The sequence below is a fragment of the Ruditapes philippinarum genome, unplaced genomic scaffold (assembly GCF_026571515.1).
Source record: "Ruditapes philippinarum isolate M1 unplaced genomic scaffold, ASM2657151v2 ctg1443_1_1_1_1, whole genome shotgun sequence".
Lineage (NCBI taxonomy): Eukaryota > Metazoa > Mollusca > Bivalvia > Venerida > Veneridae > Ruditapes > Ruditapes philippinarum.
Window position 1 is genome coordinate 15,115 of NW_026860232.1, and position 15,202 is coordinate 30,316.

The following is a 15,202-nucleotide window of genomic DNA, read 5'->3' on the forward strand; positions in this document are numbered from 1 at the left end:
TGGTTCCTCACTGCACGTGGTTCATCATTATAACTAAGCAAATTTTTGTTCCTTACTATTACCATTCAAATTCAATTCCTGACTGACACCAAGAAAATTTGTAACTCACTATAACTAAGAAAATTAAGTTCTTTAATTACAATTATCATTTGAATTTGTCCCTTTATAGTAACACTCAAATTCAATTCCACGTACACTAGTCCTCTTTCGATCCTCACTTTTTCAAATTTTGGTTTAACTATTACCATTCCAATTTGGTTCTTTTCAATAAACATTTAAACTTGTAAGATTACCAATCAATTTTGTTTCTGAATGTTACAATTCAATTTTGTTCCTCACTATTACCGCTCAAGTTAAGTTTCTCACTATTACCGTTCAAATTTTGTTCCTGACTTTTACCGCTCAAATTTGGTTCCTCACTATTACCGCTCAAATTTTGTTCCTCACTATTACCGCTCAAGTTTTAAATTGTTCCTCACATTTACCGCTCAAGTTTTGTTCCTCACTATTACCGCTCAAGTTTTGTTCCTCACTATTACCGCTCAAGTTTTGTTCCTCACTTTTTTATTCAAGTTTTGTTCCTCACTTTTATCGCTCAAGTTTTATTCCCAAGTTTTGTTCCTCACTATTACCGATTCAAAATAAATCAACTGTAAATATATAAATTTAAAGGTTATACTTTTAAAGTCAGTCTCTGGGTGCTTAACTTTAAACAAGTGCTGATATAGGATAAGTCATACATAACAATGCTGAATTGTTACTGCGAAATAATTTTTTTGAATAATCTTTTTTTTCATCATCATTCAAAATGAAAATATTATTTTTTCCAAGTAATATCTTTGTAAAGATATTTCCGTATTTTATATGAATTATCAGTTCATATTAAGCATTATATATTCTATGTCAATGTTTAGCACATTAATATGATTAAAAACTTCTACTACTCATTTCTTCTTTTATCAAGAATTATTGTTATTAAAACAACGAAACATTTTTGTTTTCTTAATAAACATTTAATATATTCTTGTATGTATACCGACTTAAATCAACGCGGCTATAAATGACCTAAGATAGGCCTCTACTGCATAACAGATATCGATTTTATTTGCCTTCAGTACAGTGGAGCGTATCCAATACAAAGAAAGGGCACAAACGAACCGGAATTTTATCCTTAGTGCGTCAGTGAACGAAAGAAGGAAGGACACAAAGTAACGATAACATGGCTGAATCAAGACCTCGCCAAAATTTTCACCAGGAGAGTGAAGCTGGATTAAACAAACAGATTAACATGGAATTATATGCCAGTTATGTCTATCAATCAATGGTAAGAGTACCTTGTTATTATTGAGAAATAGTGTACATGTATGTATTATATGTACAAACATGTATATTTTTGTCATACATGTACATCAAAACACGGAAGTAATTGTGGTTATACGTGATATAGCTTGTTTACTTGAACTGCAGAATGCGCAGAATCTTTAAAATTTTATATGTTAAGTTAGGTGTTGACTGTAAAAGATGTATATTTAAATGAGAATATTTTTATACATCTGCACGCACTGTGCTATATTTAGGTTTAGATATATATCTGAATTAATTACGCTTTCCGGTAACCAGTAATTCACCACATTTTCTACACAAAATAGATTGTATCAAATCTCACGAGGAAATAAATAGCCTTCACATTTTATTGTGCAGTCTATGTACTTTAAAAGTGACTTTGAAATTGTGACCTTGAAGGTGAATTTTCTTTTTCCTTATCAGTAGATCTGCTGTATAGTATATTGCTATATTTAGGAGAAAATATGTAGAGACAGTTAAAACATTTCGTAATATTATAAAAAAATAGAATAAAAATGACTCAACGTTAACCAAACCAGTCAAATGTTTAACCAGTTAATTCTGTTATTACTACGTTTTATAGTTTTCCTTTTATTAACGTTGAACTATTAACTGTCCAGCGACCTTTATAGACATACTTATAATACTGCACGTTTGTAACGTCATTTTTCATTGGATAATCGTGACGTTTATATAGTTTTATATACACGGCTGCTGTCGATTCATGAAGAAATCTTACTTTTTTTCTCTAAAAATGATGCTTGCTGTATTATAAATTCGTTATAAAGATTGTTGACAGGTTATATTACCGTATATAAACGGCTGTTTGCAATATAACCCTCGCCTAACGGCTCGGGTTATATTTACAAATAGCCGTTTATATAGGGCCATATAACCAGTCAACGATCTTTATAACTAATAATGTACGTTGTTACGCGACTGATTACAAATCAATTATGTGGACAACTGAAGGTCATTTGATCGATTTCTACAAACGTAAGATCTGGCATTCTAATGTCTTAAACCATCATCTGACCACTTCCCATTCAAGTCAATATCTGAACGAAACTGTCATTATCATTATTTGTAAAATCCATTCTCCTAGATATATTTTAGCCACCAGATATATTTTAGCCACTAAATATGTTTAACTATCCCAAGTATAAATCATGACATAAATATTTGAGCCGCGCAGTCTGATCAGGATCCATGCTGGTCGCTTACCAACCCTATTACAAGTAGAGAAACTGATAGCGAACAGCATGGATCCTGATCAGACTGCGCGGATGCGCAGGCTGGTCTGGATCCATAATGGTCGCAAACGCACTATGTTGGTTTTGTCATAGTGCGGCTTATTTTTTTTTTATTTTAGGCATACTATTTTGACAGAGATGACGTAGCGCTGCCGGGATTCTCGAAATTTTTCAAACATTCGGCAGACGAGGAGAGGGAACATGCAGAAAAACTGATGAAGTATCAGAATAAACGAGGTGGCCGTGTTGTTCTACAAGCTATACAAGTCAGTATATAACTAACATATGATTTAGCGCCATTACTTGTGGCGAATTGTCCACATTGCTCATTCAGAATTAATCAGTTTTTGTATATTCGGACCATTTTTCATCATTGTCTATGTCTGTGAAAACAACTTGTCCAATGCCGTCATGTGTTCGAATCCAGCGAGGGATATTTGATTCTTTAACTCTTAGCATGCTGTCGGAAACAGCTTCTACCCGTGCGACCAGTGCATACGAAGATTAGCCGGCACATATATGTCGCCTGATCATGATCTGCCCTGTGCTATATTCTATCCGTACATATTTTGAAATTTTACCTAAAAATGATGAATAGTTATGCTTCGATTGAAAGATGGACATGTTTTTAGCTCGACTTTTCTATGAAAAGGGGAGCTATCCTACTCGCCCCGGCGTCGGCGTCGGCGTTGGCGTCACACCTTGGTTAAGTTTTTCGTACCACCCCACTTTATTTCAGAAGTATTACAAGTATGGCTTTGAAACTTACCATACTTGTTCACCATCATAACCTCCATCTACAGACAAAGAGTACATAACTCTGTCAAGGTTTTTGACAGAATTATGGCCCTTTTTTGACTTAGAAAGTGTATTGAGCTTGGTTAAGTTTTTTGTACCACCTCACTTTATTTCAAAACCATTGGAGGTATTGCTTTGAAACTGACCATACTTGTTTACCATCACGACCTTCATCAACAGACAAGAGGACATAACTCTGTCAAGGTTTTTGACAGAATTATGCCCCTTTTTGACTTAGAAAATACATTGAATATGGGTAAAATCCACTTATTGCCTTAACCCTTTGAGATATTGCTTTGAAACTTTTAATGCTATTTCACATCATTACCCCCATCTGTACGCAAGAGAAGGTAACTCTGTCAAGGATTTGTTTTAAAAATTAAGGCCTTTTATCGACTTAGAATCTTGGTTAAGTTTTTAGTACCAGTCCACTTTTTAGCTCGACTTTTCTATGAAAAGGGGAGCTATCCTACTCGCCCCGGCATTAAATAATGAATTGAACTTCCTTCATGTAATTCAAATATCAGTTTACAACGCATTATCTACATAGTGGACCCACGAAAAGTAACCAGTCACCCACAGCCTGTGTGAAAGAGATCCACTTGTGACCAACTGACAACATCTAAAAAAGCTTGATAAAATTTATCTATTACTTGTATTATAAGGTAACTATAATACTTTCACATACAAAGTCAAATCTATATATTATGCTGATTGTACAAAAATATACTGCTTCCTTGGCATAGATTTCTTGAAAAATTATGTTATTATGTCATTTACCAAGGTGTTCTGAGTGACGTAAAAATACCTTATTCTCTCAAAGTGGGTTTAATACTATTAAATTTATTTAAGGCTCAACTCAGTTTTTTTTTCTTTCTTACCAGCCCTCTTTTGACTTAAACATTTCAAACTTTGCTGCAGTGTTCAAGGGTATCACACAATTCAGTAAAATAATTCTTCACTAAATATCTTAATGCTCATGGCCATTGTTCACTTTAAAAATACAGAGATTCTTGTATTGCCTTTTACTGCAAAAACTTTTTTTATTGGCAAGCAATAAAAAAGTCGAGCGCGCTGTCTTACGGACAGCTCTTGTTACAGAAGGTTGGTGGTTCTACTTGGGTGCCCTCATGTGCCTAAAATTATGCACGGAGAGGCATCTTAGGTCTTTCTCCACTAGTGAAGGCTGGAAACTGGCCATGTGTCATTTGCAGGGTCGAGGTTACGGTTTCATCAAACGTCTGACATCTTTAGAAGATCCCCCACGTACTCGTATAATGTTGAACAAGAATAATGTAGAACAGACAACAATTGTTCTTATCCAAGTCCTTATTAAGGGTACACATGCAGTTCAGAGTATTCCAATCAATATCAAAATTTAACAGAAGATGCACGGGATAGGATCAGAGGCGTCCATTTGTGGCTGGTTTTCCACCCATACATGATGTTTTTTTTTCTAGAAACTTTTTACATGCTTTATGGCTTTAAATTAGTGAAATATTTTCATTCAAATACAGGAGTTGTGTTTTACCTTCTTCCATACAAGTTTGACCTTTGTGACTACTTTCCATGGATAAACGTATATTATTTTCAGTATAATGGTTATTTTTGTCATTTGGAATTAATACAAATACATGTACTGTATATTGTTAAGAATTATTTTTAGATGAGCAGTAAGTGTGTGAGATATTATCTCTCACCTAATATAATATTTTCAACTATAATTATTAACAGAAGCCGGACCGTGACGAGTGGGGATCAGGCCTTGATGCGATGAAAGCGGCGTTACAACTAGAAAAGACCGTGAACCAGGCGCTTATCGACCTTCACAATGTTGCCAGTGGTCATGGCGATGCACAGGTTCGTCGTTATTCTTTTTTTGTCTCATACAGTATAAATGTACTTTTATAATAAACCGCAAATATATTACACAAGTAATAATTGCACTACTTTACAAGAAGAGATTTTTTTTCAATAGACATATGATCGTTGGTTTGTCTTGACATTTGCTTGCATCAGTTTTATCGATCAGGTAAATCACTGCATTGTGTATGATAGATAAAGCAAAGCCAATAGGTTGAGATTTTGCTGACTATTAATGGGAAGTAATTAATACATATACTTTAGGAAACATTTCTGATTTGTCTCCCTTGTTATAGCTGTCTCGTTAATTTGTGTAATTGTTATTTTACTAACAGATGAGCGATTTCATCGAAGAAGAATTTCTGAACGAACAAGTTGAATCGATTAAGGAAATCAGCGATCACGTGACCACATTAACACGTCTAGGAAGCGGACACGGAGAATGGCACTTCGACCAGAAACTTCAGGGTTAGGAGTTGTTATGGACTGATGGGCTGGTCTCATCAAGTTTGATATATAGAATGACCGTTTCAACAGATACAAATATGTGTAATTAACGTCACTGTTGCTTCAGTAAATACAATGTGTTCCTTGTAATACCCGGACTTTGTCATAAAAGGTGTTTAATAAGTAACCTATTTATTCTTCGTTTTTAACCCCGTTCTACAATTCAAAATTTGACATCCGTGCTAAAAGAAGTTAACACGGTTTCAAAAAAGAAAAAAAAAGAAAGAATGAAGACATTTTTATGGACTTGAGTATATTTACTAATAAATATGTATGATATTAAACATTGCATAAGATGGTATTTTGTAAATTCGTGTAATGTCAATATTTCAAATGTATTGTTGTTGCAAAATTGCTTTGTCTGTTATTTCACCAATATAAGTAAAGTGACTCAGTCTAAACAAGAGAAACCAAACATTTCACATACACATAAATTTCTTAAAGGTGAAATATGTTTATTTGTCCGTTCCTTCCTCACTGCTTTGTAAGAAATGAGAACGAATAGTTCCTTAAAGTGCATACAAATTCCATCTGTCTGTCCTTTTTAACATCTACATGTCAGCTGATAACTTATATAAAATTGTTGAAATGTTTTTAAAATAATTCTGCACACGTGGTCACAATACGTACTAAGACAATCGGCAAAACGCAAAAACTAGATGTATAGGAAAGAAGTGGCATGAAGTGGGCTGGTACAAAGTGTGAGAGACGTTTGACAGCGATATTTGTTAATAAGACAAAATAACTGCAAATCGGCTCTTACTCGGCAGTAATTAGTGTAGCCGCTATTTCATGAAGAAAACAGTGCTGATATTGAAAATTGTGATTGGCATATTTTAATTAGCCAGGTCAGGATTTTCTAAAAAGGCTGATAACACTGTAGCAATGTGAGGATGCATTCAAATTTATTACATAGATAATGCACGTGGAGCTCAGCTCGCAGAGAAGACGGTAACATTTTGATACCCTTTTAACTCTAAGAAAAATATCAATTATTAATTGCTGACTGTTTATATTTTCTAGAAAAAGTAAGCAAAACATTATTTTGTTTCAAATGACAGGAATGAATTGCATTAACAATCCTAGGTATTGTTTAAAACTCATTGTTTTCCATGCCAGATTTAGTAATTGGACCCCATCCTTGTTTGTACGTGACTGCTGGGGAAAAAAATGTTATGCTTAATTAAAGAGGTGGCACTTTCTATATTTTTATCTGATATCGAGTTGTAAGAGCCGATTTGCAGTTATATGGGTAAGAGTTCGATAAGACTCCCTACGGTCGTCTTAATACGAACTCTAACCCATACATAAATCTCTCTAAAGTAATTTGGCTGGAATACTACTTCCATCTACCAAGATGGTTAAGTATGGGTAAGAGTTCGTATTAAGACGACCGTAGGGAGTCTTATCGAACTCTTACCAATATAACTGCAAATCGGCTCTTACAACTCGATATCAGATAAAAAATATAGAAAGTGTCACCTCTTTAATTAAGCATAACATAATTTTTCCCAAGCAGTCACGTACTAACAAGGATGGGGTCCAATTACTTATTCTGGATTGTAAAACAATGAGTTTTCAACAATACCTAGGATTGTTAATGCAATTCATTCCTGTCATTTGAAACAAAATAATGTTTTGCTTACTTTTTCGAGAAAATATAAACAGTCAGCAATTAATAATTAACATTTTTCTTAGAGTTAAAAGGATATCAAAAAGTTACTGTGTTCTCATTTGTCTCTGCGAGCTGAGCTCCAGTATATAATCTATGTAATAAATTTGAATGTATCCTCACATTGCTACAGTGTTATCAGCCTTTTTAGAAACACCTGACCTGGCTAATTAAAATATGCCAATCACAATTTTCACTATCAGCACTGGTTTCTTCATGAAAAAGCGGCTACACTAATTTCTGTCGAGTAAGAGCCGATTTGCAGTTATTTACACAAAATGTTTCCTTACTTTATGTATGTACATCAAACATTATTGAATAATCGGGGAGATAAATTGTCCAATAATGATAAAAAAATGTCGTTCTGTATACGCAAAGTTTATAAAATCAGTGTATATATAGTCGTATTGTAAGAAAATGTTTGTATTTAAAGAACAATTTGTACAATGCACTATGCTCTGTGTTTATCTGAACATAACGTACACTTCAATAGATCATCTACAACGTAAAAACACTTACAAACATACCGCTAAGATAATGGAAATAGAGATAATGATTAGTTTATATTTATCATGAGAAAGGTAGATTTCGAAACTTTAACAAAATCTCTATATAGAAGTGTTTCTCAACGAGATAAAGTCTAAGTAAGAAATTAATGCATATATATATTTCAATGATTATTAATGTGGACAAATATTTGCAGTACATAGTTTACATATTCTTCGATGTTTGAAAATTGTTTTAGAAGCAGAATTATACATGAATACATATATAAAATTTCACACAACCTTAATTACAACATACAGGATCTTTAAATGCCTGCGTTTTACAAAAAGAGGGATATTTCTGTTTGGAAAATCCAATATAAAGAAAGAATTCATCTATACTTTCTTCTATTATGAATTTTAACTAGGTCTTTGAACGTTTTAATTTATAACAAATTTCTAATGTACACCTACCGTCAGAATTAACCAAGATCGAGATATCTATAAGAACATGTACACAATAGTGTCATCAAGTTTTGTAAAGAAGTATAACTGCTATTGTGCCTTTAATTAAAGTTTCCCCAATTTATGTAATGTTCCTTTATAAAGAAATTCAATTTGTATTGATTAAAGCCGTTTACTATTATAAACCGGTAAAGTGATTTCATATACGGAACCTTTTACAAATTTGTCGTGTAAAGAAATAAATTACATGTGAATGAATTGACTTCTAAGCCATTGAAAGGCGGTCGTCGCATGGTAAATATTAAAGAACTTTTATATTATTTCATTCACATATCACTTGGTACAGGTTCACAGAGGGTCACTACATATATATATTTCATTCAATGTCGGTAGTTAATTTCTATCACTTTCTTGTTGTATTTTCGACAATAATCCCTGCTCGGCGCTTTCCTTGCTATCATCTTTGCGTGTTGTCGGTCGGCATTTTTCTTGCTGTCGTCTTGTCGTCTTGTTTTAAGACTCTTTTCTTGTAATCGTCTTCGTATTGTCGCTCGGTGCTTTTTTTGTTGTCTTTTTTATTTGTGTTGACCACCGGCGCTTTTTTTGTTGTCGTCTTTTCGTCTTGTCGCTCGGCGCTTTTCTTGCTGTCGTGTTCGTGTTGTAGCTCGGCGCTTCTCTTGTTGTCGTTATTTTCGTGTTGACCTCTGGCGCATTTTTGTTGTCTTTTTTTGTGTTGTCGCCGCTCGGAACATTTCTTGCTATCATTTTCGTGTTGTCGCTCGGCGTTTTTCTTTTTGTCTTTTCGCGTTGCCCAAAGGCGCTTTCTTGACTTTTCGTCTTGCCGTACGGTATCTTTTCTTGTCGTTTTCTTTTCGTGTTGTCTGTAGGGGCTTTTCTTGTTATTTCCGTATCGTGCTTTTCATTTTGTTGTCGTTTTGCTTGGCGACAAGGTGATGCGCAACAAGACGAATTTAAGTGAATTAAGCTTGTTTTCTTTTTGTGTAAGTGTTATAGAATTCAGCCAACATAGCTGTTTCGTAGGGGCGCTGTGATACTTATGTATATATAGGGATTTCAACAGTTTGCTTAAAATTGTAAATTCAAGTGATATAAGACTTTATTTAATATATTCATAAAAAACTGTTGTAAGAATGAACTACACATTAAACACCCGGTTAGTATAACTGATTGTATCAAAGATTCTACTATCAAACCCCTCCCCCAAAAAAATAATCATAATGAATCCCAAATTTTAAGATAAAACCCACAAGTAATGATTTTAATTTCATTCTATACAAATCTTGTTACCACAAGGACGAGAGTTAAAGCACTGGTAGAGTGTTTGTCTACGATAGTGCCAAGTGCCAAATAGTGTTTATTTTTCACAAAACGTTGTATCAAGTCACTGATACAACAAATAACATTGTAATAAATAACTAAGCTAGTATTTACATGTCAAATATGTCCTTATAAAAACTACGTTTGTTTGATTTTTATGTTTATTTAGTCTGAAAGTGAAAGCCTATAAATTAAATTGAAGGCGTTTTATATGTTATTTTTCAATTCAGCTATACACTCAATCTACAAGGAATAAGAGGTTCAGTCTAGACTGTAAAGTTTTGAAATAACAAAGTGAGGGTATTTATAAAAGACAAACAGTGGTTTAAGAATACATTTGAATAATCAGGCTGTAGTGAGTTTAACTTCATACATTAAAATAAATGTATTTGATGAGCCTCGCCCTAGACATATTTACCTTTATAATAACCAGGGATAGTGTTGTTATAATCGATAATACACAAACAACATTCTCATCAAATTAAGATTCTGATAAGTTGAAATATGATAATAATTTAATGTAAATATAGTATAATATTTTTAAAATAATCAAATCAATCCATCTTTACTTTAAATGTTTAATTTTTGTAAATAATTCATGCAAAAGTTGGAAGCATGGGTCATGAAATATTTGTCATATAAGTGTAAAAATGTTTCAGAAATGAAGGCATTGGATTGAATCTTATCTTTTATAATTTCATTTGAAGCAAAGAAACATTTATATTATATATACATCTGAAAATGCAAAGGGAGGGATAAACTTTAAAGCCAATTAAGTATTTCTATTACTACTGGTTATGCACGACAGGTTATGTACCCAGAACGCGCGGTAAATCAACAATCAATACAAACGTAAGCTATGAGCCAACTTCTTTAATTGTTCGATTTTATCTTTCAATAAAACACATACCTGAATATTGGCAACGCACTAACAGGATTTGCATATGTACTCGTAAGTGGATTAAACTTAAATCGTATTGATTTAAGGATTGGAACTTTGTTTTGTTTTGTAATGAAACTGGCAATCCATTTACGACAGGAGCCAAAAAGTTTAAATCTTGTACGAGAAGAATATGTAAATAGCCAAACTTTAATCAGGTTGTTAAAACTAAATTACGTGAGATAATCCAGCTTTATATACAGGCTAACTCATAAACATTCAGAAATAAATTATAAAATAAAATTACGGTCTCTAATATAAAACATTGTGTCTTAAATTAACATTTGCATGGTGAGTCAGCGGCACTGTAAGGAGGTAATTAATATTGGCCTATAAAGGCAGGTTTTGAAATATACAATGATATGATCTTTAACCAGAGGTAGTCTCCGATTGAAAAATTTCATAACTTTTTACAACAGCGTTACATAGCTTGCTTGTTTCTTTTCTTTACTTAATGAATCTTGGATCGAAGATTCAAGTATGTTGATTGAATCACTATGTATAAAGGTAATTAAAATTTTACGCATAGAATGAGACAACGTTCTATAGACTCGTCCTTTTAAGTAAAAGAGTTTAACTAATTAGCCGTATTGATTGGTCTTTGAATAATTAAAGTAGCTGTGGGATTAGATTATACAATAGGGAGATCGATATTATATAGATTATATATTGTCTTGTCTAATGTTGCGATCTGCTGAAGCATGTATACATGAGATTACCACTTTCACCACTGAGCTTTTCATTGTACATTTGTATATCAAAATATCTAAAACTAACTGCTAACAATGCAGAGATTGCTGACACGACTCTATATATATAGTATTCCCAGGCCTATCTTATAGAAAATATATTAGAAAAACGATGTACTGTTAGTAATTTGGTACGTGCGGTTTTCGTAATATCTTAAATGTTGTACATGTAGACTTAATATATGTTCCTTTTATTTACCACTATTGGCAAAATTAAAAAAACAAACCACATGTGTTTAACACATTCAGTTTTACGATGTCAAAACTGTTCTTCACATGCCAATATACATGTATACAATTGTTATTATAGATTGTTTCCATAACGTTTGCCAATAGTATATTTATATCACTTTGTTGTATTTGAGAAAACTCGAAAGTCCATTGTTTTGTTTCCTGAATAGAACAATTTTACAGTTTTTGTTACATGACAAAAATGATACATCACCTATCAAAACAAAATCTACGTGCATAGAGACTACGCTACTTTGCCTTATTAACATCGTAAGTCATATTTCTGATAATTTTATACTAAAAGAAATATCCCATAGTATATTCTTCCGCAGAGATTTTTTGGGGTATAATTTAAAAACGTTTCATAGTCAAGTGATAAATGATTAGTGGTCCATCATTTATAAATCCAAACAGATCATAAAAGAATGTTGTAAGAACATGTTGCCCGACCCATTTGCATTTTGATATACTGTATACTCATCATTTGTATAATATGTTTGTAATTTAAGCATGTATTTAATGCAAATATGTTTAAACTAAACTAGATCATATAAAACTCGTAACTCAGTACTAGATCATATAAGAGTCGTAACTCAGTACTAACGTAAATGACGTAATGGACTCAACAACAAAATTCAGTTATCAAAATTGAAACAGGATTTCGATTACATGTACACAACCTTTAACCACATTCATATTAAAGGACGTGTGTATAAATCTATAAGGTTTAACTATTTTATTTTTAACCCTACATTGTAATAATCATAATATACCAAATCGATTTTGGAGCATTTAAACTCGAACAAAAGATTAACTAGAGTAAGATATGGATTAATGACAAATGGTTTATTCAATATTGCAATGAGAAATAAGCTTATAAATGTATAAAACATGTCTTTACAATATGAACCTGATAACTTGAACAAATAATGACTTTATACTGCTAACAGATATATATGTTTAATATGAAAGGAAGAAAAACATTGTGTCAAAATACTGCACGATAACAACAAATATAAAAAAAAATCAACATGATAAAATACTATTTAAAATGGTTGATCTAGAATAACAATTGACAGTGTGAGTGCGTGCCTTCTTAAACATCTTATGACTGTAAATACATGCCAGTGAAGTATTTTCTTTGACAAATGTGTCCAACTAGAATATTACACGGGCAGCGGTTTTTTGTTACAGTTTTTATCAGAATAGATAGTAAAAAGCAGTGTTTGAGCATTATTCACAAAGCAAAGACTGGAGCACCCAGAAAAAATAATACTGTTCAGAAATAAAAGATTATAACAATAAAACTAAACTATCAACAACATAAGTTCATCACTGGATTCCATATTTCAACTGTCATTTTTATTTTGTATAATGTGAATCAACTGCTGAATGTTGTTTCCAATTTTCCAAAGTTCCTTCTTGTTTAAATTACAGCAAAAGTCTGTGTCTTTGTTAAGATTTTGTTGATCTGTCGACATCACTAAGCGTTTTGTATATGAATTGAAGTTTAATCTTTGATATGAAATATAGAATCATCTAATTCTTACTTTCTGCTGTATCCAAGTAAATGGCAAATAAAATCCATAAAACAGATCCAAATGTAAATCATCAAGTCGACATAAATGTTACTGTACAAAAGATCTCCATTTTACCAGATTTGTTGCTGGAATTCCAATCTTCTTTTTCTTGTTGTCTGTGTTACGGGTGAAGAAAAATCCACAAGTTGGCTTTCCGACGGTTGAAAAGGGTGCCATAGAGTTCGATTTCCTAATTTCGCCAGATTTAGTTATAACATAATGTGTTGGTTGTCCCTGCTGGTCCGTTATCGAACCACTTGTCTTCTCCATGGGTCCCTGGAATCTGGAAAAGTGACGCGAGTACCTCTCGGGTCCAAGTTTTAACTTTCTCAGGCGCATATATTCCAATCTTTCCCAATTAATTGTCCGTGGACTTTGATTAAATTCATAATGATGTGGATGCATATGCTCAGGGTCACTCATTGCCTTTCCGTGGGATTTATCCGACACTGCAGAAGACATTACAGAAAATCCCTCGGAAAAATGTTCCGTTGCTAATCAAATCAAATGAACCTCGATCAGATCGTTTGTTATATACTTGCTGTATACATACGACTTATGTAGTGTCTCGGGTTACAGAGAAAATCGATAGCATTTCACGGGTAGATCAACCGCGTTGTTGCGACGTCACATCCCTTGGTTACGGTCTATATACGCGCATTTGGACTTCCTGCGGATGTGGTTGGTCCCTTTTTTACTGTGACGTCATGGCGTCAAAGCAACATAATGTTATTCTAATATGGATTAATATTGGCTGCAATTAAATTATTACTAACGATATCAAATAATAATAATAATAATAATAATAATAATAATCTAGCATTGTTGATGGTGATAGTGATGATGATGATGATGATATTATATGATGATGATGATTTGCTATTTGTAGAAAAAACTAAATAAAGGATATTAAATGAACGATTTGTATTAAAACTATATTATGCGTACTGAATCTTTAATCACTTAATTTTATATATGTATATATAATTATACTTCTAAAACAATTTTCAAACATTGAAGAATGTGTAAAATATGTTCTGCAAATATCTGTCAACATTAAATGTGATAATTAAAATACATGCGTTCATTTCTTATTTGACTTAGATTTTATAGAAAATAAACATATAATTACCTCCCTTTATTAACATGAAATGTAAATTCGGTAATATATTTACAAATAATGGTTTGGGAAATTACAATATTGATTAATCTTGAGTTACAGCATCTTTAAAACATGATTAACGGCCTGTAATATATGCATGTAGGCCTTTAATTGGTTTAAAGAGTATTTTACAATAAGTTTCAACTAAATCAAACTAAAATAAATTCGTATAAACTAAAAGTAATTGTTTAAATTCAAAATCCTGTTTTTGATTTACACGGTATACATAAGCTCAAAGAAGCTACATGTATACATGTAGTATGTACATGTAATAGAAAAAGCATCGAAACACGAGGCTATCTGATTTGTACGAGGGGGCGTAGTCCCCGAGTATTAATCAGATTGCCGAGTGTGTTTTGATGTTCTTTCTCTTTTGTATCATATATAGTCAAACATAAAACACTTTCCCTGTTGCCGCAATATGAAACCCCGGAAAAAAAGTAACCAATGAACGAGCATCTGAATATGATATTTCTGTCGCTTTCCGTTTCTCTGCCGTCACAATAAGTAAACCCCAGCAAAAATTAACCAATCAATGGGCATGCTCTGGAGTGCGGGTAACTAATACCTGCACTCTTAACGCACTGTGCAGATTTAACTCGGACAAATTTTCAACAGAAAGGTCCCCAAACTATGATACACATTGATCAGATATCGAATTTCTAAATAATAAATTCGGGTAATCGACATACAAGATAATTTCAAATGAAAGCTTAAATGGAAGATCGATTTGATGTCCTTTGTATCATGCAGTGTGTTTTAAGTAGATTAACTTACTTTTATTATTATTATTTTGTTATATTCAATGACAGCTT

The 15,202-nt window shown here is 32.7% G+C and overlaps 1 protein-coding gene and 1 non-coding gene across 2 annotated transcripts; one reads left to right on the top strand and one right to left on the bottom strand.

The window, feature by feature from the left end:
• The first annotated feature begins 1,146 nt into the window (after positions 1-1,146).
• LOC132759310 (soma ferritin-like) lies at positions 1,147-6,117 on the top strand. The gene is made up of 4 exons (XM_060751062.1): positions 1,147-1,324; positions 2,717-2,863; positions 5,130-5,255; positions 5,594-6,117. The coding sequence occupies exons 1-4, from the start codon at positions 1,220-1,222 to the stop codon at positions 5,729-5,731; spliced, it is 516 nt and encodes a 171-aa protein (XP_060607045.1). The 5' UTR covers positions 1,147-1,219; the 3' UTR covers positions 5,732-6,117.
• A 6,106-nt stretch (positions 6,118-12,223) lies between these two features.
• Positions 12,224-12,292, bottom strand: LOC132759318 (small Cajal body-specific RNA ncR26). Its single transcript, XR_009629691.1, has one exon. It is a non-coding gene; the product is annotated as a small Cajal body-specific RNA ncR26 (non-coding RNA).
• Between the last annotated feature and the right edge of the window lie 2,910 nt (positions 12,293-15,202).

Bases quoted from the DNA above. Each gene is read 5' to 3' on its own strand.
- LOC132759310 (XM_060751062.1), top strand. From the start codon at position 1,220: ATGGCTGAATCAAGACCTCGCCAAAATTTTCACCAGGAGAGTGAAGCT. The intron at 1,325-2,716 runs GTAAGAGTACCT...TTTTTATTTTAG, and splicing joins GTTATGTCTATCAATCAATG to GCATACTATTTTGACAGAGA. The intron at 5,256-5,593 runs GTTCGTCGTTAT...TTTTACTAACAG, and splicing joins GTGGTCATGGCGATGCACAG to ATGAGCGATTTCATCGAAGA.